Consider the following 25,799-nt stretch of genomic DNA (forward strand, 5'->3'; position numbering starts at 1 on the left):
ATGGCAGGCGAGCATTCTATCGCTGAGCCACTCGTGCACCCAATGATGCTGAATTTTAATTATATCTCTGTATGTTTGTCTTTCCCACTCAACCACATGTGCAAGGAGGAATCGCACATTTCACTTGGTCTCTCCACGGCACAGAGCAGGTGACCAATGTGGAGATTAGTTCTCACCTCCCCAACCCACAATTCTTCCAGAAAATTCTACTGCCTTCATGTAGTTTCTTGCCTTCTTCTGTGTTACACCATCTTGAGTCCGTGGAGACTCGTTCAGAGACCTTTAGGTTCTCAGTGCCCTCCCCGCTCCAAGCCAGCCCTGTTCCCCCACACCAGCCCAAGAAGTGGGGAACAGATCATTTTGGGAAGTAGGTGGAATTTCAAAGTAAATAAACAGAAAGAGAGAAGCAGCTGCTTGGCAACTCTTATAGGAACTCATTTCTGATTACAGTCACACCAAACAATAGGCTATTTACTAGCTTTTCTGAACTGTTAATTAAAAGAAGGAAATTCTTATCTACCCCACCTCCAAAGAGTAAGTGGTGGGGAGCACGGGGCGGGGGGGCTCTAGCCCATCTGCTCTGGAAGATCTGCTAAAATCTGGAAGATGTGGGGAAGGCTGGAAGCCTGCCTGGCGCTGACCAGGGAGTGAAGGGAAAGAGGCCTGGTCTGTCCACCTGCCTTCCTGTTAGGTATAGGATTTGCCACAATAGGCTCATCTTTCTCCCTTCCTAAGCTTGCATCATCAGTAGAAAAAGCAAAAGCTACTGCTTCAAAAGTGGGCTTCTCGCTTTAGGTTTTGGTTCCACCAGCCACCAATGCGTCAAGTGTAGTGACTTTTTTTTAAGTGTGGTGGACACTTCTCCATTCCCCCCAGAGCCTCCCCAGAGCCACTCAATGCCTTGACCTAGCTCATTACTGGATAAATTGTAAATCTACCCACATAAGGGCAGGGTACGACTGAACGTTCCAGAAGCTCTATCTTATTTTACTACTCAAATGCATTGTTAGGGCAGGTTTGGCAAATGAAACTTTAATATACAGATACAAAACAACAAATAGAGATTCATATCATTTACAAGAAATCTTTGAAATAACATTGTAAATATTTCTTTACAAAAAAACTTCATTCAACAAAATACATATCAAGTTTCAGCAATCTTGTACAGCGGACCTCAGCCATCAAAAGCTAATTCATCAGGTTCGAAGCTGACCCTTGACTTACACAGAAAACATCATCTTGATGTTGATGAGTTAAAATGAAAGGAAAAGGCTGCCAAAAGCCCTGCAAAGTAGGTAAGCAGGTCATACACAATCGATGCTAATATTTACAAAAATAAACAAACAAAACCCCCAAATTGTTAAATTACAGAATCAAAGAACAATTTCCTAAATAGAGACGACAATGCCCATGAAAGAATTAAAGGCAATAATGAAAGTTGCTTGTGGTAGCTAAGTAAATCCCCTCAGATACTTAAGCCTTTGTTTTATTTGTGGTATATTTTCCCACCAAGGCCAGTTAGTACCCATTACTTTCCCAAAGTTTGACTCTACTTTCACTGCATCCTGAAAACAGCAGGAGAGCCAAGTAAAATTTTAACAGCGTTAACAATTTTAGGTTAAGCTCATTCCAGGGATAATTTTGTTTTCTAGCATCCTTGGTAGCAAGACTTCTTGTGGTCTGTAAGTCTGAAGGGACATCTCTTGACTCTCTTGGCACTGTCCAGTGACTGTCCATCAAAATAATAATGCAGCAATGACCACCTTACCTCCAGGCAACCTATTCTGGGTAGCTTATTTAATTAGCATTGAGAAATAGCAGCAATTTGGCCATGAAGAAATTTCTAAATGAGATTTGCTGGCTATCACACGGTTTGAACAAAAGATTTCTATTGTGAACAAAATTTTTTACTAAATGCATGTTTGCTTTGTCTCCAGACAATGACAATACAGGGTGAAGGGATTTCCTCAGCAGGCATGGGTTTAGCCTTTTCCTGAACAAAAAGGCACAACAATATTCAGAAATACCATACAGATGGTGGTGAAATGTTTTCAACTACAAAAGGAGATCTACCAGAAAAAAATCATCAGTTCCACTAAAATGTAACTAGGCTGATGTGATTCATGAAGGCTATGGAAAATTGCTGTCACTCTCTCCTTAATTTGCAGGCCAAAGACAAAGAACGGAATTTAGAAAGGATTTTTTTTTTACAAATATTCTGTTTTTCAATTGCTTTTAATCTACTCGAGGATCGATATATAGTTTAGGTATGATCAAAATTTCTAACTTTGATTTTTATCGTAGGCCATTTCAACTATTTTTCAACAGAAACTGCAAATTCTAGAACAGACATGAAGGACAGAATAGCTGAAATTCATCAAAATGTTATACCATCTTAATTTTTTTCCTACCCATATTGCATAATGAAGGATTAAAAAGAAAGATAAAGTGAGATTCTCAATGAAATTCATTCATGATCTACAGAGGAGCCTCTTTAGTCCTTTCTCTTTTTTTTTTCCTTTTCATTTTGGAAATCTGTGAGTTTGGCAAAGCTAAAATTAGAATACTGGACTTCCAGTATTAAAATCCAAATGATAGGTTATTTTTATAAAAATATTTTAGCAGTTTTCAAAATCTCCTGAAAATCTAGGTAGGATCTACCCAGGACAAATATTTGATTGAATGATTTTTCAAACAACACAAAACTTACTGGGATCGCCTTGGGACTTACTCGTCTAGGTGGCACTGGAACTGAACTTGACTTACCAAAACTGTGTCTCGGTGTTCATGCTTCTCTATTAAAAGTCCAGGGACATAGAGGTGGGAATCAGAAGTTAGGGCTCAGCTGGGAAATAAATTAGGAATGGTCATAGAACTTAAAGCATTTCTTCAATACCCATTTTCACACCAGTAAAAGGGAGCCCTTTGAATGACTCTGTGCATGAATTTAATGCTCACTGAAAATGTAACACAAGCAAACTGATTCTCTTTACTTCCTTAAAGCAATTATCTTATATAACATTAAAAAAACAAAACACAAAAAACACACAACTGTTCAAAATGCTACACATACAAGCAACTCTATTTAGCACAGAAACCCCTATGGCTATTGATAAGGTATCTAGGAAAAGCACATCAGGTACAGTTTTCAAAATATATAATTATATTTTGTTAGAAAGAAGATCAGTTATAGAAATGCAACTAAAATGGAGATGTCTGTTGAAAAAAGGAAACACCGATGCACACACTCGTGAACACACACATGCACAAAGCCACAGCACCTCCTGAGACTTTGTCATAGACCAACCTCTCTCAGGACACATGGCTAGAAGGTCCACAGATGCAGTCACTGAGTGTCACAACTTCTCGGCAATACTGAGAGAAACAAGCCAGCAGGAGCAGCCTAACCGGAGCAGGAACAGATAAGATTTCATGAGAAACCTGCATAAATGCTCTAAAGGCTCATCAGAGCAGCTCAGGATTAGTCTTCTGGCTGCGTGACGGTCGGATCCCTTTAGGTCTAGACACAGGGGGGCCAAGAAGGGAGAGCCCAGAGGAGCCACACAATGGAGTCATCAAGCGTATGTGTGTCTCCGACATTGCAGATTTGTTTATTCTGGAGCATGTGCCTAGGAGAAGAAAACTTTCCAAGAGTAGCATACAAAAAAAGGGCTTCACAAACTGACCTCCATGAATCATGTAACACAGCGCACTCGAGTCCAGCGTACTGGGAAAATTCAAAGGCATCTCTCTAGCAGAGCCAGGCATTTTTTTTTTTTTTTTTTTTTTTTTTTGCATGGGCAGGCACCGCCAGGCGTATTTAAAAATGTCATTTTCATCGAAATGTACAACACAGACAAAGAAAAGGAGGTTATTATCTACAGGTCTCAGCCAGTGTGGTCTTTGTTCAAAAAAGGCTATTATCCGAGTCTTTATATTTTAAGGTCTCCTTTATAGAGAATGAAACTTCAGAAGCCCATTGGTGTGCTGATAATGGCACTGTTAGGATTACCTTTCGGAGTTTATGGGAAGAAGTCTGCTTCAAGTCCCAAGGAGGGAGGTGTGGACACTTTCACGGCTTCTCAGCGGAGGGTGCATCTTTACATTTTAGGTTGTCACAGACAACCGATGGGGGAAGTGCATCGGTGCTCTTTAAGCCCACTTTCAATTTTGGGTGTTTTCGTATCTGCTTTATCATAATCATAAAAATAATTTTTTTAAAAAATCACAAGTAGGTACGTTTGAATGGTAGAGTTTCTTAGGGCCTGATGTATGGGCAGGATGTAATTTGTGCTTGTGGAATGACAGATGGCTCTGACTTGAGAACAAATCCAGCCTGCAGTAGGATTTTCATTCCCTCCAATGAAAGCAGCAGCAGCTTTAGAATGCTTAAGCTGCTCTGCCCTGCAGGTTGAGCAGCCAGTGAATCAGGTTGGGTTCTTTTTCTCCTAGGCTACAGGGAGAGCAAACTTGTTAGATGACACCTGTGGGACCACCTGGCAACTGTGGGATTTCGATGACGCTAAGGAATGCCACGGTCATCTCCACTGCAGCTGGGGGCTCCCTGATAGGATGGAAGAACATAGCAGCTCTTCTTCCAGGTCCCACCAACCATGGGCCAGTGAGAGGGAAGACTGTACCAACCCCATCACGATGATTCCCATCACGGTCAAATGCAAAACTGACTCTTTGATCTAGTTACTCCTCAGCGCTTGCTCTGGGTTTGGGGCTGCAGAAGTGGGCGTGGCAGGAAAGACCGCGCCCATCGCCAGCGAAGCTCCTGGAGGTAGGTGGGCTCAGTGTCCATTCCCGAGCCTGTTCCTGGTTCCCAGTCTCTGCCATTTCAGAACAGGTCACAGAGGGGCCTTGGGTATGTCTGAGCTCTGAGTAAGGACCTCTCCTCCCTTCTATGAAGGCAGCTGCCTTTCTGCAGACTGAAGGTGTGTCCAAGTCGTTTTCTCCTTCACTGAGCCCCCTGAAGGAAGTTTTCAGCACTGGTCCAAGGCACTTTCCTTGAACTCAGCACAGAAGAACCAAAAAGGAGCCTCCTCTTGGCGGTCACCTCAATAGAAGCAGAGCCATGATGGGTTCATTTCTTGAAAGGTGTGAGTTTATTGAAGGTATGCCAGAAAAGTGAAGGCTTTCTCTTGGGCTCTGCCAGGGCAAAGACCTGCTGCTGGGGGAGGCTCGTTGGCACGGTGATGTGGCGCTGATGGACAGGATGTAAGCCCTGGTGTGGTGGGGGCACGGGGCATCCACTATAGCCTAAGTGGGCAGAGAAGGAAATAGAGTATGCATTGAGGGTCACTTGCTAGCCAAAAAGAAAGTGAGTGTCGCATCTCAAAGTTCATAGCAAATTGTTAATTCAAATTAAACCAAAATACATTTAAAGACTCTCATTTCGGAAACACTCATTACTGTGTTCAGACACTGTGGGAGGAACTTTTCGTGTATTTATCTCATTTAACCCTTTAGGGAAGATGCCAGTAAGTCAATTTGGCTAGAAGAAAATCTGAAACCCAGAGAGGTTATTTAAATCACCTAAGGGCACACAGCAGTAAGGGGCAGAATAGGAAATGCATTGTTAGCTGGCATGAAAAGCAACAGATGTTTTATGGGAAGGCATGTAGTTCATACTTCCTCAGCCCAGATTCTACAGGTCTACATCTACTTGTGTAGAAGTTGTGTCAATTTGGGGGAAATTATATAACTTCTCTGGGTCTCAGTTCTCTAATCTCCAAAATGGGGATAACGGTACCTAATGAGAATTAAATGAGGTAGTATAAGTGAAGTCCTTCGAACAGTGCCCCCAAAACCTGGAATGTGTTCTAAATGTGTCTGCCCTTATAATATTGGGACTCCACTGGACCATACTAATTAATTGCTTTAATGAAAACTTTCATTAGAGTAGGTATTTTAAATCTGTGCAGAGGTTAGAAAAAAGGCTTATTAGGAATAGCTATAAGGTCAAAAGGTAACTAACTGTAAGTCAGCATGATAGGATGAAAGAGTGAGGGTTTTGGAAACAGACATGACTTAGTGCAGAACCTGTCCCTGTCCCTGCCTTCAGAGACTCTCCTTGCCCTGCCAAGCCGAAGGGGGCTAAACGAGGGACCCTTGCAGGGTCCCCTATAGAGACCCTGTCGATTGGTCACCATGGACATGGATGTTCCTTCCGCTCTTCAGGGCTCAGTCCCCAGCAAGCAACCTTAGAAAACAGGGCAGAAATGAATAAATTCTACCACATGCTACTGCTCACCTGGGAGATACACAGACTAAGCAAATTCACACAGACAGAAAGGAGATACGCGGTTCCCAGGAGCTGGGGCCAGAGAGGAATGAGGAGTTACTGCGTAAGGGGTAAAGAGTTTCTGTTCTGGGTGATGAGAAAGTGCAGCGGTGGCTCAGTGGCAGAATTCTTGCCTACCACTGTGAAGACCCGGGTTCGATTCCCGGAGCCTACCCACGCCAAAAGAAAAACTGAAAACAAGCTGGTGATGGTGGCACAACATTGTGAATGTAATTAACGCCACTTGTAAATGGTTAAAATGGAAAATTACGTATGTATAAGACTATGTACATATATAAAATTTATAAAAATATAAAAATTTTTTTAAAGTGGCGATACTAAAAGCAAAAAAAGGAAGGGGGTGGGTTTCTGCCTTGAAGAGGTTTGTAACTTGGGAAAATTCTGCATTTCGCCTGAGGATAAAGTGCAACGTTAAGTCTTGATTTGTCAACAAATTTTCCTTAGCTCATTAGATGATGGCGTATCTCAGTCTGGGACTTAGCTGGTCCTTGCTTTTGCATTTTTAGTTAGAAAAACAGTGAGTGGGATAAATTTCGTAGCGTAAATCTCTTGGAGGAGAAAGTCAGCCTGAATAAAGTTTCTAAGAACACAACATACATTTTTGGGGAAAAAAAAATCCCTATTATTTAATTGCTGTAGGGACAGATAATTTGTATTATCAACATTGTAGAAAATCTTTGTTTGCAGATTAGAATCCCAAGATGTGTGGCCTAGATATCAGTATTTCAAAATAGCTCCCCCAGTAATCCTGATGCGGTTCTAGGTAGAGAATCATTGTTCTAAATAAACAAGTTTTCGTCTTTTGGTTTAATTTACTCCTTGAGCTTTTAGATTGAGAGCTGGAAGCTTATTAGTACTAAACTCCTTCAAGAAACATTTACTACTTTCTGAAAAATTATAAACACTCCCCCCAAAAAAGTTCTAAACACCCAGAACATTTTATATGCTTATACTCAAATGTAAGCACGTTGTGAAACATATTCATAAACCAAATACAGAGTCTCTTAAACTGTACATTGTTTTGAATCTATCATTTTGAGTTTGACTCATGATGCTCTTCTTTATTTAGAATTGGCCTATTTTAAGACTTTTGGCATTTTCCTTCCATTTTATTTACACATTAAGAAGTTGAAACCTTCTCAAGAACTTACCCTTGGACTTTCCATGTCCTGCCTTTTGAGCATTTAACATCGCGAGCTTCTTTTGGTTTTCTGAAATTTCCATCCCTGGATTTAGAAACAAATGTGATATATATATATTCCAAAACTAGCGAAAACACTTCAGAACAAAACTTGCACCCAAATTCAAATCACCAAATCTCATCAAAGAACTATAATCCTCAAGGAAACACAAGAGGCTGAGAAGAATGGAAAAGAAGTTGCAAGGAATCATCATTGGGGGCAGGGGGCATGTAAGTACCTTCCAAACTAGGACATTTTTCAGACTGAAATGAGGTCCTGTTAATAATTATATATGGATGCGGAGTGTAAACCCTGAAGATGCTGGTAAATGCTGACACAGGGTGTTGAGGACTGAATCGTGCCCCCCACAAAGACATGCTCCAGTTCTAACCTCCGTCCTGTGGGTGTGCGTTCACTTATAAATAGGATCGTCGAAGGGCCTACTGAGGTCAAATGAAATCAGGGTGGTCCTTAATCCATATGGCTGGAGTCCATATAAGCAGAGGAAATTTGGACACAGAGTTAGGAAGAGACAGAAGGAGACAGACGGCCGTGTGTCAGGGGCAGAGACCGGAACAGGGATTGCTGGCAGCCACCAGTGCAATGCCACAGACTCCCGAGAAAGCATGATCCTGCTGATACCTTGATTTGGGACTTCTAGCCTCCAAACTCTGAGACCAGAAGCTCCCACTGTTTACTCCAACAGGTCTATGACTTTTGTTATAGTAGCCCTGGAGGCTAAAACATGCTCTGTAGAAGAGTGGCAATGTCTGCCTGTAGAGGAAAGGGTAGGTGAAAACAAGTAACCAGGGAGGCACCTAGAGATGAAACAAGGCCCTGCCCAGCAGCCACAAAATGAGGTGGAGCAAAGGCCAGAAAAGGTGGGGCCGTGGAGGCTGCCTGGGCAGAAAGCTTACCTCTTGGAGCAGACAAGCCACTGGCTCTCTTCCCTGTGACCAAGCCACTGGCTCTGGTGTCATGCCTGCCTCTGCTGCTCATACTGCAGGGTCACTTGCCCTGGCTTATCCTCTCACTTCTGCAGACTCAGGCCCCTAGCTGTTCTCCAGCTCTCACTCCTTGACATTCCGCATGTCCCTAACTGGGTCCTGACGTCTGGCTCGTATTTGATACACGGCCTCCAACCCCAGGCTTTGCCTTGGGGCTCTCCACCCTGGATTACAGACTAGCTCCCCAATCTACCTACACACCGTGTATAAAGGCACCAAGGCTGACGAGTCTTTGGAGCATTAGCCATGGGGAAACATGGACTGCAAAGAGTCCCTCCTTTCTTTTTCTGTGAAGGGGTAGGGTTGAAAAGTCTTTAGCATGTTCCCTGTTCTCATCAGCTCTAGCACAGGGGAAAAGGAGACATTCTGATTTGCAAATGCTTTCAGGGCCTACACATAGCAGGTAGGATTAGGATTCTGAGGCTCTGTCATTCTGGAAACATCTCAAGGATTCAATAGGACCCAAGAGCCTAAAGCAGTACCAAAAATGGAAGATGTCAGGAGTTGGTTTCGTTTTCACATAAAGACTGGGATGCTCAGAGCAGAGGGGCCTAACCTACCTCACAAGGGAATGAGTTTCACGCCAGGGAGGCTGCCGTCTGCTCAAGAGGTTTTCGGAGGGGAGCTGTTCTTTGGATGATGAGTTAGCCTAACTGACTTGTAAACCCTTCCCAACTCTGACATATGGTTCCAGGGAACCTCCCAGGGGTGAGGGAAAAACCCACAGCCAACCCTAGGGCCAGTGGCCGGTGATATGCAGCATGGTGAGGACTGACCAAGCACCTCCTCGTTTGCATTCTTGCTTTCCCACAGCAAAAAGCAGTTCGTCCCCACTTCTAGGTGTACACCCCAAAGAACTGGAATCAGGGACCCAAATATATACCAGTTGCATACCACTGCTCATTAGCAGCATCATTCACAATGATCAAAAGGTGGAAACCACTCAAGTATCCATCAACTATGAATGGATAAACAAAATGTGGTATCCCCACTCCATGGAGTATGATTCAGCCATAAAAATGAACACAGTCCTGAGAGGGGGTCAACATGGACGAACCTTGAAGACATCACCCTGGGTGAAATAAGCCAGACACAAAAGGACAAATACTGAATGATCTCTTGTATAAAATAATTAAAATATGCAAATTAATAGGACCATAAATTAACATACAGGTTTCCAGGGGCCAGGGTGGGGGTGGTCAGTAGGGAGTTCACGCTATGGGGAACAGAATTTTAGTGTGGAATGATGTAAAAGTTTTGCTGATGGATGGTGGTGATGACTACGCAACATTGTGAACATAATTAACAACACTGAATCATATACTCAAAAGTGTTAAAATGGGAAATTTTCGGTTGTATATGTTACCGTAATAAAAAACTGCAAAAAATAAATTTTAAACTAGTTGATCACTTCAGTGGAGAGGAGTAAGGAGGCGGGGTAGGCCTTCTCCTCCACCCTGGGCTACGCAACCTTTGAGGTCTGAGCTCCCTTGGCTGTAGGGGTGATTATCCTTCACCCCACCTTGTTAGGGGCTCATGGTCCCTGTAGCACCGGACCTTAGGGCCCGAAGACCAGGAGGACAACCATCATTAATGCCAGGCAGGGCAGCGGCAATCTCAGAAAGCCAGGAAATACCTCGAGGTCAGCTGGAGCTGGGAAGATGGGCGCAAGGAAGCATCTGGGTAATGAGGAGTAGAACAGCCTCACGGGAGTGGCAAGAGAGGATGCCTTGTCCTGACTGTAAGCCATGATGCATAGCCCTTAGCTTCATGAACGAGAGAGGTAGTGGGACATGCAGGGAGACTTGTCGGGTCTGAATCTACTCTGGCAGCAAGGTAAAATCTAAAGAGCTCTGCAAGGGCACAGCTGAGGCAGGAGACTCAAGAATGGGCTGATATTTCTAATGGTTGGGGTAGAAGACCCCAGAGTGGGCAGATCGCTGGATCACACTGACCTCGTTTTAAATGCTACTTGACCATGCTGTAAAAGAGCCCAGGTTCCTTAAGTCTTGATTTCCTCATCTGTAAAATGGGCTTTATAACAGTATCCCCATCACAGGGTGTGGCAGGGACTAAATGAGACCATCTAAGTAAAGGTGGAGAACAGTATCCGGCACAAAGTAAACACTGAAAAAGCATTACTTATCGTAACTACATCTGTTATGATCTGACCTGTGAGCAAGTTTAGAAGTATCGAGAATTGGCAATTTCTTTTTCTTGTACCAAAGCGGAGAGGGTTGGAGGGCATGCTTGGGAAGGGGAATGAGATCAAAAAGCTAAGGCACATCAAGTGCCAAGACGTGCTTACATCATGCACGACCCTTAAAGACATCATGTTGAGTTAAACAAGCCAGACACAAAAGAGATAAATATTGCGTGACTCCATTTATATAATGACCTAGAATAAGTAAATTCACAGAGACAGAGTAGAGTACAGGTTTCCAGGGTCTGGTGGGAGGTGGGGAATGGGGACTGACGGCTTCAAAGGGCACAGAGGTTCTGTTTGGGATGATGGAAAAACTGGGAAGTGGATGGAGGTGATGGTAGCTCATCACGAATGCAATCAATGCCACCAAAATATACACTGAAAAATAGTAGAAACGGCAAATTTTGTGCTGTATTTGTCACCAAAATAACAAAACGAAAGACCCAAATGTTTTGGGCCACCCCACATGCAGCTCACCCATCTCACGGTCTTCCTGAACTCTTCTCCTCTCGTCTCTGCAGGCCTGCAGCCACCGCATTTTATCTTCGTGCTTTTTGGCACAAAACAAGTGAGCCTCGTCCGTGGTCTGATGGACAAGCTTGAAAGCGTTTTTCACGTTGAGGTTGAAGTCCTTGTCGCGTCCATCCTCCAGGTCCACGAGCTCCATCTCGTCCATGTCCATGCGGCCTTTGTAATAGAGCATGTCCCTCCGCAGCAGGTCCTTCTTGCAGGACACAAGCTGGTGGTCAAACAGGAAGAACGTCCGCTGCTGGCTCTTGCCCTGTTTGGTGATTCTGGTCAGTTCCCCAGAATGAATCAATTCTGAACTTCGATCTAAAATATCCAGCCCCTGCAGTGATGAAAAAATACACGGAAAGACCTGCCAATTCTGATTCCATCAGGGCCCTACTGACTAGAAAAATGTTACAAGCACCCCTGGGTTATCTCAGGTGTCTTCCTTAGAGGCAAGAGATCTCTAGTGAAAAGCAGGCCAAATTAACAGAATCCAGCTAAGGTTTGAAATGGTAGCTGGCTGAGATCACTCCTTGGAGAATAGAGGAGCCATCAAAGAGGCTCTAACTACATGGGAATGTAAGTATGATATCCTATTTTGTTTCTAGGTATATAGCAGCTCCCTTGAATTATAACTGGTTTAGGGTCTTAGACACAAAAGGCCAGACAGCAAATTGCTGGGAAGAAATTAGTAAACTTCTAACCATAAATTATCCCCCAAATGTTAAAGTCCAGGATTAGAAGAAAAATCATACTGTAAAAATATTTAGGCTGGATCTAGTCCAATGTAACTTCAAAGCGTTTGTTATGGTAGTGGCCTTTGTTTTATAAGATTTTATTCTCCTCTAATCTCAGTCATCTGCAATGTTTTTTTCTTTTTGGGTGGGGGTGGGGGGCAAAAGACCTTGGCTTCGAGATAGTTCTTCTATTTACTTGCCTATAGCAATCTTGTGCCTTAGATTCTTCATTTATAAAATGAAAAAGTTGAACTCAGTAAAGTCTGAATTCTCTTCCAAGCCCTACATATCTTTGAAGTCTTTGAAATATAATTATCTCTTTCCAACTTTCACCACCATCATCTAGTTTGGTTAAAAACCTAACTTCTCAATCCAAACTCCTCAATCTGCTGGGACATGAGTTTCACAGAGGAAAAAAAGACCAATTGATTTAATGTGGGATGAATCTTGTTTGGCCTAAAAAATAATCTGAGGGGGTGTCCCTTTATTGTCATCAGTAACAATGGTACAGCATAGTAATCACCTGCGTGGACTCTTGATGCCAGGCTGGGGCTGGGTTTCAATCAGGTTCTACCACTTCTTAGGTGTGTGACCTTGGCCAAGTTACCTGACTTCTCTGTGTTTAAGTTTCCCCAACTGCAAAATGGGGGTGATAACAGGGCAGCATCCTAGGGTTGCGGGGAGGGTGGAGGAGAGGCGGGCCTTCCCCACTTACCTCCCAGCCTACAATGGACACCTGCCACCGCGCTATCTTGTCTATGCTTTCCAGCTTCCGCTTCCGCTCATTGATCAAGCAGGCGACGTTCTTCATGGCCTCATAGGCTGCCTTTATATTGTCGTAATCGCTGCCAAAGATGGAGGTTAGTTTTAACCACATGACACGCAACTCACAAATGAGGACTGACAAAACAATGGCCTCGATCCCCAACTGGCAGGGTGATGGTCTAGACAACGCGGCATTTGAGGAGCAGCCACCGTGGCCTCGCTCTTGTGTCTCTGTGAATAGCCAGCATTCTGCAAAAAGGAGGCCTGAACGATCGCAATTCAGAATTCTCTGTCATAGAATGTTTTCATTCATTTCCCAGAAATCACAATGAATGAAAGTAAAATGCCATGCAAAATTGAGTTTTAATCCCAGCAACAAAGGATTACTTTCACTACATAAAGAACAGGCTTTATCACTCTTTGATTTTGATGTATCCAGTTTTGCCATATTAAATAGTTTAAAAAAAAGTTATGAGCCGTTTTCAGGAGGGTTAATTTGCTCTGAGTCTCATCTTGCATACTATTTAGGTAAGAGCACGGCCACTGAAGTCTGAAGTGGCCAGTCATGCAAATGTAATAATGTGGCATTTACTACAGCAACAGACCTTCATTTCCACTGTATTCCATACGCCAGAGTCGAATCAAACTAAAATGGTGTCCCCAACCGACTTCTGTTCTGAAGCCTTATAAAACCATAGGTGCTGAGGAAAAAGTATCATTGTTTTCTACATTCAGGTCAGAACAGAGCATGACCAATATCTAAAAGTTTTACATCTGGGTTTTGCTCAGCATAATGATTTTGAGTCAAATGAACTCATCAGCCAGCCAAGGGCCTGGATTTTTCTTTCCCAGCCCCATGGTGTCCTGCAGGGACAGAGCCACTGATTCTCAATTGGATGGAATTAGAATTCCTCCAGCAGAGCCATGAAAAAAAGCCTTTAAAGCAGAGTCTATTGCCTATTTACCAAACACAATTAAACTCAGATCTCGGGGAGTCCTTGGGCATTCCTACACAAAGCAGTCACTGCTGTAAGGACATGCTCTTCAGAAAGGGAACTGAAATCCATTCACGCGAAGATGAGGGCAGAGTGAGAAGGAAGAATAAAAATGATCCGAGGGGTCTGCCAGATCATGGTTGGCTATTCCCTCCCTCCCTCCCAAAGGCCTCCAGCAGTGGTGAAAGGGTGCAAAAGGATGATATTCTTTTCTACAAATTTTTCTACACAATCCCAGAAAACAGGCAGAGGATGATAGTTTGGGTTATTCTGCATTGTTTTACTTAAGACAAGGAAATGGGCTCTTCGTCATTTCCTTTTCTTTTAATAGCTCAAATCTGCAACATTGGTTAGACATATCTCATAGTGAAAAGTGTCCTCACACACCCTCCCACACACACACACCACTGAGGAGTGCTGTGTGGCCTTCTCACTGCAGCTTTTCTGATTGGATTTTATTAAGCCGCTTGCCCGCGTTTTGCAGGATGTCTCTGCTTCTAAATTCATTTATTTATTTTCTTTTGCTCCTTAAATCATGATGCTTTTTTATTCCTTATTATAATTTCTTCAAATTTATGGCTCTCTTGAGTTTGAACATTTTTTCCATTGAACTTTTCTGAGTTTTCCATCAAAAAAAGGGGAAAAAACGGAGCTCTCTTTCTTTTTATCTATTTCAATGAGCTCCTTTCTCATCATCCTTTAGTTCCAATTCTTCAGTGACCTCTCCTTTTTCCTGTGACCTTCAAATGTAACTGCCAAAGCCTTCTTTTCACCCCGCCCCTCTCCCCAGGCGTCCAGCAATGGAAGGAACAACAAAAAAAATCCCCTCCTTCCTTTCCACCCCACAGAGCTCTCTCTCTGCTCGGCCACAGGTTATCTGACTGCTCTCATGGCAGTACTTAGCTGCTGAAACAAAGAACTTTTTTTATTTGCTGCAGCAAATTTCCTCTGGGTACAATCCTTTCCGCCTCCCTATCTCACTAGATTAATCTCAAAGATTATGCTTTCAAGAGCCGGAGCTGTGGTTTGAGCTTTGGGCCCACGCAGTGATCTCTGGAGGTTTGGTTCTCATCTAGAACAGAAAGCTTCAACCTAACACTTCAGCTTAGCAGAGCCCGACCAGGGCAGATGCCCTGTGCGCAGCGCGCCCACGGAGCTCCCAGCTGCAGCCTGCTGAGAAGGGGGGCAATGCGCCTGTCCCTGCTGCGTGGGAAAGGGGGCTGCCCACCCCAGGACTGAACCGAGTGATACCTATGGTACAACTACAGAAGGCTTCTGGGTGTGCAGGAAAACGATGAACTGCTGTTACGTAACCAACACAGCCCAAACGCTCAAGGGCAAGGGTCCTAGAAAATTCCAGAAATCAGGGAGAGAGGCAGACAATAAAGAAAGAAGGGAAAAGAAAATAAATATCTGTTCATCAGGAGAAGCTGAGACTCAAACCACAGAGGTGCTGTGGGTGACAAGAGGAGCTTAGTAGGCTTAAAGCAAGAGCAAAAGAGAGATGGGGCGTTCAGGGAATCTGGTCAAGAGGCCCTGGGCCCTGGGTGAGAGAGGATTAGAGTGCAGGCAAGCTTCCAGGCGGAGAGCCGGACAGGGTCCCAGTCATTGCACCTCCCAAGTGGACCTCATGGGCCACTCCATACCCTGGAAATCCCCTACCTTTCTACAGTTCAATCCCTCCTATATCCTCATGCCTTCAACACACTAAACTTTTGTTGCAGCATAGAGCTGCTCTGAGAAGGGGTGGCTATGAAAACAACTGAAGCCAGGACTGGTGCAGCAGAAGTCAAGAGAGGTGCTCCTGAAGTTGTATTCACACTGGTCTGTTCCTTCTAAAAAATGTGTATTTTTTTTAATTTAAAAAGGTATAGTTATAAGATATTTTAATTAAGTATTCATAACATATTTTAATGAGACATTTTAACATTTTATTAAATATTGATTAAAATATTTGGTTAAAAATAAAACATTTTATTGAATGTTAAATATCTTAATCTAAGAAATGAGTATTCATAAAATATACACAAAAACTAAAGGGTAATAAAGAAAATAGATTAATCAATTATTAATTAAAATCCCCAGGTACTCATGATACAGTGTAAGAATTATTCTTAATTTTTAATATCTCTAGGAATTGCTCTTCTGGGGTCTCTTCTACGATCTTATTTTAATATCTAACACTCTTAAATATTCTTAAAAAAAAGAAAAGAAAAGTCTCCACTCGGCCCATTACAACTCTGCAGGCTGAAAGGCAGGTGAAACGCTGAGGTGGGCGAGCCGGGGACGTGAGTGTGCACAGGCCCCCCCAGGGTCCCCCAGGATCCCCGGTGTGCCCGCCACCGCCCTGCCCCGCCCTCACCTGTGCTCCCGCGTGGTGTACTTGAGGAGCTCGGCCAGCTGCAGGGGGTACTTGCAGATCTTCTGCACGGGCGTCAGGAGGAAGCCGTCGATGGCGATGTCGATCATCTGTTGCAGCAGGCGGCAAGCCTCGAAGAAGTGCCGGTACTTGCCCTGCTTCATCAGGCCGGCCAGCTCCAGGCAGGCGCCCGGGTGGTTATTGCAGTATTCAGAATAGATGGCAAAGCCCTCTTGCTGCAAAGGGAGAGCACAGCCTCACCAGGTCGCCGAGGTCCCAGCCTGACCCCCCGAGGTGCCCCCGCGTTTGGATGTGCCAAACTCGATATGTCTAACCCCAAACTCCCTTATTTACCTAGAAAACATCTTCCTAACCGACCTGCTCATTCTCAAAACCCTGGTCTCATCTAATCAGGTGAAGGCCTCAAGAATAAAAACAGGTTTCCCAGAGAGGAAGCAATTCCACCTCCTGGCAATTTTGACTGCTGCTTTCCTTTGTTCCTTACCACAAACCTTACCTGTTTTTCCTCAAAAATACCCCTCTGATTAAAACGGGAAAATTTTTGTTTTATAGACATCATCCCAATAAACATTTTTTAACATTTCAACACTCTACTGCCATAACCGCAAGCCTGGGCCCACCTCAACTATGGGAACTGACTTTCACTTAAACTCTCCCGTTCTCCCCAGCAAGAGTCACAAAGATTCTCATTCATAGCGTCGCTGCCCTGCTACTCAACCTGACGTCAGTCAGCTTCTCGAGCTGATCCCTTCCTTGTCCCCTGTGGGAAACTTCTGTTCCAGCCAAAGAGGCTTTTGAAACAACATCCCCTACAACACCCAGCACATTAGGAAGCCAATCTTTCCACGAAACGTCACTGTAATCTATTTAAGATCTATCCACACCAAAGGACCAGCTCCAGTTCTAACTCTTCTGCAGAGCCGCCAGGCCTGCCACACAGGAAGGACCAAACAGCAAGTGTCATTGTTGTCGTTAATTTTTTTTTTGCATGGCCAGGCACCAGGAATTGAACCCCGGTCTCCAGCACGGCAGGTGAGAACTCTGTCACTGAACCATCGTTACCTGTCCTGTCGTTAATTTTACTATTATTCTTTCCTGACCACTCTGACTGGAAATGAAATCATCTTCTTCAAATTTTTTTTTTTTTTTTTTTTTTAAAGGAAAGACAGAGAGAAGGAAGGAAGGATAGAAGGAAGGAAGGAAGGAAGAAAGGGAAACATTTTTAAACATTTTCTTGTTTTATTGTATTTTGTTTTTCCGTTTTTTGTTACATGGGCTGGGGCCGGGAATCGAACCGAGGTCCTCCGGCATAGCAGGCAAGCACTTTGCCCGCTGAGCCACCGCGGCCCGCCCTTCTTCAAATTTTTTAGGAGTAAAGAATGACAATCAAGCATCCACTGAAGGATGACTGACTCATTTCATCATCGCGGGGCTGTGAGGTTGTTTCAGGTGTCCCAAGTGTGGCTGAGAGCCGTGCAGCCTGGGTTGGAGTTCAGATCTGCCCGTTCCAGCATGTGGCCTTGACCCAGTTATTCTGCAGGCCATGATTTCCCCATCTGTGAAATGGGGATAACAATCCTATCAACCTCATTGCAATGGCAACTAATATAAGAAAACCTCAAAGCAGTGCCTAACACAGAGCAGACGCTGAGGATGTCTTCTTAGAAACCACTTCAAAGACGAGCCCCCTAGGAGTGCTCATTTCATGTGTCTACTTGGCTGGCTATGGATGGTGCCAGTGGTCTGGTCAAACGTTGGTCTAGTTGTGTCTGTGATGGGTTTGTAGATGAGATTAGGATCTGCAATCAGTTGACTTTAAGTGAAGGGGACTGCCCTCCACAGTGAGAGTGGTTCTCATCTGGTCAGTTGAAAGCTTCAAAAATAAAAGCCGAGGTTTCCCAGAGAGGAGGGCATTCTGCCTCAAGGCTACAATATCAGCAGCCTGCTGGCCTGCCCTCTGAATTTCAGACTTGCCAACCCCACAAGCATGCGAACCAATTCTTTAAAATAAATCTCTTCACATATGCATAGACACAGTAGATACACACACATTCTAATGGTTCCATTTCTCTAGTGAACCCTGATACACCCCTTCAACTCTAAACTATACCAAAATGGAAGATTCTGAAGACATGAAACTTGACAAAGACTAGCCATATAAACCAATCAATCAAGGCTTACAACTAACATCTCCATTCTAGCAAACACAACCTCCTAAGAGACAACCAAAAAAGGGATTCCTATTTTTAGTGGAGAAACATTTCAAAAGTATGATTTAACTGGACGTTGTCAATAAAGAAGCAATGGGGCACCTACATGTTGAAGAAAGCAGGATCCTATTTCACTTAAATGAGGTTCTTCTTTATTGTATTGCTTCTCAAGGTCTTTCAGGAACTTTCTTTGGAATTTGTAAATATCTTCAATGTTTCCAAAAATGGTGGCTAGCTGTGCCACCGTGAACATCCCTGTGTGTTTGCGACACTGTCGAATATAGCCCTGGAAAATAAAAAAGTAAACTTAAAAAAAAATATTTCGGAACTTCAAAAGAAAATTAGTTTTCTGAAGAGTACAGCTGTTTTTTGTTTTTTTTGGTGAAGGGAAGGGAGAAGAGAAGGGGGACCAAAACCAGTGGATTTTAATTGAAAGAAAAATATTTTAACCTCTCTGGGTCTGTGTAGAAATAATCATAAAACTGATTGGAATTTGCTGTAAATGTTTTAAAAACAAAAGAAAAGAGAAAAAGATATAGGTGGTTTGACTAAAGAAATCATAAAGTTTCCAGATTAAATTCATCAAACAAGTTACTTAGGTTCAAATACCAGTGCTCAAAAATTTGTATTGTCACACTATTTCTAAACTCTTAAGAGAATCATTCCCCCATCCCTAATTTCATTTCATAGCTGAAAACACTTGTCAAATACAGACTGTCATCACTTGCTGAAGAGGTAATTCAATTTTTCTTGCTGTTAGTCATGGCAAAGAGCCAAGGGTATCTTACTCAAGGATTCCAGCATCCCTTATTTCTTTATACAGCATAAAACTGTAGATATTTAACCTGCAGTAATGGAAAACACAATTTTCTGTGTACAACATGGTTCTGCTATGGCTTGGGTGGAAGCTGATGGGATAGGAAGAAAAAGCCATACATACACTTATATGATAATAATCTCCAAATGAGCATCATGCAGTCAAATAAACTAAACTGACCACCTAGGAAAATATATATCAATATCTGGTATGAGTTTAAACAGAAAGACAATATAATGTAAAGATTAGCAGGACAAGCTCTAGAGTAGACTGGGTTTATTGTAACCCCGCCACTTAACTTGTCTGTGCCTCAGTTTCCTCATATAGAGGATTATAGGGATGAGATAGAACTTGCCTAGCCATATCAAGTATGCTGTGAGCATTAGATGAGTTAACCCAGGTAAAGGGAAGGCACAGAGTCAATGCTCAACCACCATTAGCAACTAGCATTATTTTCCAAAAATGCCGCTTCAAAGATATTTTCTAAATCATACAAAATAAGGTGGCTAGCACAAATATGCCAGACTCTGGAATGCTTTATCTGGCCAATCAATCCAATTATAGAATGGCCGGTTCTCTTTCCTCAGCACGTCTTCAGGGCTGAACTGTCACTGTGGCGCTGATACTGCAGGGATCGGTATTCACAGTCAAAACAGACAGAATGTTCAGACTGGGCAAACTACAATTTGGTGCGAGGCTCACACAAAGCCCATAAAAACCCAAGTATCACAGGAGAAAAACCTCTTCCAGGTTCACATTTACTAATAGTCAGTCCAGATTTTTGCAATCAGGGATACGATGGGATGATAAACTAGCCTGACATTGCAGAGCAGAGCAGTGGATATCACGAGGTGAAATCAAATTTTGTGTCTATCTCTAAATACCTCAAGTTATCGCAGTGACTCAGAACCAGGTGTGTGAGTCCAATGATTAAATGCAGTGGGTTTTGGATAGGGACAAACCTTTTATTCTTTGTGAACACTACTAGATTTCCCATATATTCACTTAAAGAGCATTGCCTTCTGTGCAAGTCCTTCACTTAGAATGATCTCAGGAGCTAAGTCCTGAGAGAGATAGTTCCATGGTGCCCTTAATTAGTTAATGCCTAATGGGTGCAGGGTTTCTGTCTGGGGAGATGGGTAAGTTCTGGTAATGGAGGGTAAGGAGGCACCCAATATATGAATTTTCTTGAACTTGGTGACTGCACTTAAGGTAGTTACACAAGCAAATATCCTTACTCTTAGGAAATGTACATGCAAGAAATAAGTATGTACAACCTGATCTTAAATGCTTAGAAAATAAACAGATAGATAGAACGATACAGAAAATGTAGCAAAATATTAAAATTGGTGGCTCTGGGTATCTGCAGAGTAGAGCCGAGTATACAGGAGTTTTCTGTATGGGTTTTGTATTACTGTGCAACTGTCCTGTAAGTTTGCAATTATTTCAAAATAAAAAGTTTAACGAAAAAGAAAAAAAGATTGGCTACCGCAGTGGTTAAGAGAGTCATGTATACTCAATAAATTCATCAATGAACGTGACAAGTATTTAATGAGTGGGCAGTCTATGCAAGGACCAGATGGGGTGAGAAGAATGAAGAGCAGAGAAAAATAGACAAATGTGCTAACCGACCCCTGCCCTCGAAGAGTTTACAGTCTAACTGGGGATGGAGGCTGTGGAAGAAAACCACAGTGGGAATATGATGCAGTCGTCTTACATAGTTCTTGGGATCGTAACTGGGTCTTGGTATCTGACCTCACAGATATCCTTGAGATGCTTGATGTACACTCGCTCGGTGTTCATAATCTCCTGGATGACGTTGGTCCTCATCTGATGTTTGTTTTCCAAGTGTTTGTGGCGGCTTTGGCCAGCATCCTCCTCCTGCTCCTTGTCCGGGGTGTTGGTGGAATTCTCCAACACCTCTTCCTGATTGACACGTAACTGTGGGCAACACAGAGGTGACAGGTGACTCGGGCTGAGTGGCCAACAGAGCTGAGCAGAAAACCTCCCTGGATGCCATTTTTCCATGACCAATTATCAAGGCAGCTGGACCATCATCTGGAAAGTTGCCGCAGCCTTTATGCACTTAATGGCACCACGGCCATGCCTGCAGACCCCAAAATGCAGCAGCCATGGCATGTGACTGGTTTACCCAAGTTGACACTCTTAACTCAACCCAGTCTAATTTCTTAACAGTTCTGGAACATTTCATTCAGGATTGATTTGCAAAACTAGCAGATATGAGTCTGCCTGAAGAGTGAGATTTGGCCCAAAAACCTTTCTCTCAGAGACGTAATGAAAAGCGGAGATGGCCACACACTTACCCTAACAAAGCTTGCAGGAAACCAGGCTTCCTTGTCCTCATTCCGACCCCACCACCAGTCCTTATTGGAAGCTTCCAGCACCTGGATGACGTCCCCAGCCTTGAAGCCCAGCTCCTGGTCATCCATGGTCACGTGGTCCCACAGGGCCTCGGCACAGACCACGCTGCCATCGCTGATCAGCTGAAATGGAGATACCCATGGGTGAGCACAAAAATCACGGGCTGGTGCAGCCATGATGTAGCCATGTGTAAGCTCTTTCAGGGTGACAGTCATGCCATCTAGCTCTGTGGCTTTCACTGAAGACTTATTATTTGATCAGTTACACAAGAAGAACCAAGACCTTGCATGACATGTGAAAAAACATGGGGGGAAAACAAAATCAAGTGTGCATCTCTTAGATGCCCTTAAAGAAAATCCAAATCCAACCCACATCTCCTTAAAAATGGATCAACAGCTGACTGATCTGTAGATCACTTACCTACCAAACTTGAAGACCTGCAAGATGGTAAAGAACTAGGAACAAGTACCCAACCACCTGCCCCAAATAATTTCTGAACAGCCAAAAGTAAATGTAATAAAGCTGAGCACCCAAAAGTTATACTCAAATTTTACTAAAAGTCCCTCTCTCCTTCACCCGGAGCCTATTCTTCATACTTTATTTACAATTTGAATAAAGCTAACTTTATAACTTATTGCAGATGGAAGAAAATATCCAAGATCTCTAGATGTTTAACAGTTAATGAAAAAAAAAGTAAAGAAGAGACAAAATTGCTCCAAAATGACAGCCTTCTGGACCAATCTGTTGGTCTGGTAGAGAAGCAAATAAGGACCCTTTCTTAGCTCCCCATGGACATCATAAATATGGAACAGTACCTGGCCGTGGTATCGGGGATTTTAGTTCCCCAACAAGTTATGCTCCACATGCTCTGAAAGCTAGAAGTGTCCTCTAGAAAGATTTCCATAAAAATGGGGGTTGGGAGTAGGGGTGGGTAAAGATTTATTGTGGTAGAAAAATACAAGATTCGTAGTAAGAAAATATGGGGCTAATGCCAGTTCCACCACTTCCTAGCAAACAATTTAATCTCCTAGCCCCAGAATCTTTATTAAAATGTGATAATAACTGTAACATGGGCCTCTAGATCAGATGCAAGCATTATACGATAGAAAAAGTGAGAGAACTTCACAAACCAAAAAGCACCATCCCAACGCTAATGAAGGCTGCTACTATCACTTTAGGGGATAAGCTTGAATTATTTAGAAATTTGCTTCACTCTACTTTTTCTCAACAATGCCAGGAAATCATAGTGCTGTTCTAATCAGAGCTCTGGGTTTAAGAAGATTTAATAAAAAAATAAGCAGATGGAAAAGCCTGGATGCATCCGGGTTCCCGAACATTGGGCACCTGCCGTTTGCCTTGCTGTGTGGCTCTCCAGTACCTCGTTGATGGCCAGCTGCTCCCCGCCTGGCTGCAGGTATCTGGGGTTGGCCTGGCAGAGCTCCTCGTAGCTGAAGTCCTCCTCGCTCCCATTGTCATCCGCTAAGGCCGAAGACTCATTGCCTCCATCTGCAGAGACTAAAACAAAAGCAATGGCACAGCTGAAGAGACACAGCCAACAAATGTTTCAATAAAAGGATGAGCTAAATGACCTAAGAGAACATCCTCCCAAGGGAAAAAGCCAACCCAGAAAGTTCCTACTAAGATATTAACCCAAAGGTAGCCACTGGTGCTAAGAAGAGCTTATGTGAAATGACGTGGGTTATTTCAGAGTATTGCCAACATCAAACAAAATTTGAATTGTGAATTAAAATAGCGAATGCATTATGTGACTGTTAGCAATTTGTGCTTTCCGGTAGATATAAAAAATATAAATATAGGTAACATTTCTAAGAAATGTTTTGATATGCTTAAGGAAAAAAGAAAGCGAAAACAATTTTTTTTTTTAAAAAGCGACACCTTTTATCTGCAAGGCAATAGAGTACTACTAAAATTAAATGTTCATAATAGTATTGCATAAGAAAATACACGCAGTTAACAATATTTGCCAATAAATAAAAGGAATGACCTCTCAATAACAGAATTAGGTATTACATAGTACCTCTACCAAAAAACAGAAAGATCTTTCAAGGATGGGTTGACCTTTTTGTTTTAAACACTTTTACTGTGAAATATAGCATATATACAAAAAAGGCAATACATTATAAAGTACGTTGTAATAAGTAGTTATAGAACAGATTTCAAAGTTTAGTATAGGTTACAGTTCCACAATTCAGGTTTTTTTTTCTAGCTGCTCCAAGACACTGTAGACTAAAAAAAATATCAGTATAACAATTCAACAGTCATACTCGTTTGTTAAATCCTACCTTCTCTGATTTAACTACTTCTCCTTTTATCCATCCTTCTCTCAATCTTTACAGGTATTTGGGCTATGCCCCTTCTGTTTCATGTTGGAAAGGTGCATGACAATATGGGGTAGGAGGATGGAACTAGCTGATGTTCTTGGAGAGGCTGCTCCCTCTGGGTTTTAGGACTTAGATGGCCTAGGAACTATGTGGAGGTTACAGGTTTCTGGAAAGTAAACATAGTGCATGAAACTTTCACAGAATCTGAGCGAGAACCCTAGGCATTCTTCAGGGTTAACAGGGATGGTATTGGTTCTGGTTTGGCAAACAATGGCAACTAGCAATATCTAGCTGAAGCTTGCATAAGAGTAGCCTCCAGCACAGCCTCTCAACTCTATTTGAACTCTCTTAACTACTGATACCTTATCTTGTACATTTCTTTTCCCCCTTTTGGTCAGGAAGGCAGAGTTGATCCCATGGTGCCAGGGCCAGGCTCACCTCTGGGCGTCATGTCCCATGTTGCCAAGGAGACTTTTACCCCTGTATGTCATGTCTCATGTACGGGGGAGGGTAATGATTTTCCTTGCAGAGTTGGACTTAGAGAGAGAGAGAGAGGCCACAGCTGAGCAACAAGAGTTTTTCTGGAGGTCATTCTTAGGCATAACTATAGGTAGGTTTAGTTTCTCTGCTACAGAAATAAGTTTCATAAGAGCAAGTCTCAAGATCAAGGGCTTGGCCTACTGATTGACTTCAGAGTACCTAATGTTTGAGAGAGTATCAGGGGTTTCCCCGGTGGGAAAGTTATTAGTTCCATATTTTTCCTCCAGTCCCTCAAGGGACTTTGCCAATACTTTTTCATTATCTGCCCAACAAATTCTGGAATGTGTCTGAGTGTTACATTAAGCTATACAGAATTACAAGTCCTCTTTCCCATTCTGTGCTCCATGTATTTGGGTTGTTTTTAAGTAAGCTATCCGGACAGGTTGAGTTAGATAATATGCTACAGAAAATTTAGGTTTTGGACAAAATAAACCTCACTTCCCTTGGTTTCATGCAGTAGGTGAAGTTCTAAAGTACAGACAATATCATCCTTCTCAGTTCTGACCATATCTGTTTCATTCTTAACTCTAATTGAAGACTGATCTCTTTCTCAGTTTCCTTAACAGTTGTTTGTATATATCAACGCTGACTTTCAGAGCTGCAGAACTCCAACTCCAAGTCTTAGGTCTCACACAGGTACAGTTCCAGGGAAACACCAAGTTACACACACAGAGCACAGCATCTCAGAATCCTGAACCATTTTCAGCTCCAGATTAAATGTGACTGCTATAAGAGTTAACAATCTAGGTGCCAATTTTCTTAAAGTATTATCGAGGAGAGACCGTAACAATTTTTGCTCTTTTGTTTCTGGCCTATTTTGCACAACATAAAGTCCCCAAGGTTCATTCATCTTATTGCCCACCTCACAACTTCATTCCTTTTTGTAGCTGCACAATATTCTATTGTACATATACACATTTCTGCTTCTTAGTCAATGTAAGGGATGTCAACTTTCTTTTTCAATCTTTTTACTGAGAAATATTTACACACATGAAGGCCAACCATATTATACAATCATTGGCTCACAATATCATCACATAGTTGTGTCTTCTTTACCAGGATCATTTTTTAGAACATTTGCATCACTCCAGAAAAAGAAATTAAAAAAAAAAAGAACTCATACATCCGATAACCCTTACCTCTCCCTCTCACTGATCCATAATATTTCAATCTACCCAATTTTTACCCTTTGTCTCTTCCTATTATTTATATATTTTTTATCCTTCTCTTTTTGTACTCATCTGTCCGTAACCTGGATAAGAGGAACAGACACATGGTCTTCACAATCACACAGTCACACTGTAAAAGTTACATCTTTACACAATCACCTTCAAGAATCAAGGCTACTGGAACACAGTATCACAGTTTCAGGTACTTCCCTTCAGCCACTCCAATCATAAACTAAAAAAGGAGC

At 42.7% G+C, this 25,799-nt stretch overlaps 1 protein-coding gene across 4 annotated transcripts in view; it reads right to left on the reverse strand.

Moving 5' to 3' along the window:
* Positions 1-1,012: 1,012 nt before the first annotated feature.
* SPATA13 (spermatogenesis associated 13) overlaps positions 1,013-25,799 on the reverse strand; it is a 115,038-nt gene continuing 90,251 nt past the window's right edge. For all 4 annotated transcript variants that reach the window (XM_077158850.1, XM_077158853.1, XM_077158851.1 and 1 more), the window contains 9 exons: positions 22,882-23,018; positions 21,446-21,625; positions 20,877-21,062; positions 18,411-18,590; positions 16,077-16,309; positions 12,670-12,799; positions 11,182-11,554; positions 7,462-7,536; positions 1,013-5,265 (listed from right to left, as the gene is read on the reverse strand). In XM_077158850.1, the coding sequence (XP_077014965.1) occupies positions 5,090-5,265; positions 7,462-7,536; positions 11,182-11,554; positions 12,670-12,799; positions 16,077-16,309; positions 18,411-18,590; positions 20,877-21,062; positions 21,446-21,625; positions 22,882-23,018 (1,670 nt within the window). In that variant the 3' untranslated portion in view covers positions 1,013-5,089. The remainder of the gene's footprint in view (positions 5,266-7,461; positions 7,537-11,181; positions 11,555-12,669; positions 12,800-16,076; positions 16,310-18,410; positions 18,591-20,876; positions 21,063-21,445; positions 21,626-22,881; positions 23,019-25,799) is intronic.

The sequence above is a fragment of the Tamandua tetradactyla genome, chromosome 4, assembly GCF_023851605.1.
Source record: "Tamandua tetradactyla isolate mTamTet1 chromosome 4, mTamTet1.pri, whole genome shotgun sequence".
NCBI lineage: Eukaryota > Metazoa > Chordata > Mammalia > Pilosa > Myrmecophagidae > Tamandua > Tamandua tetradactyla.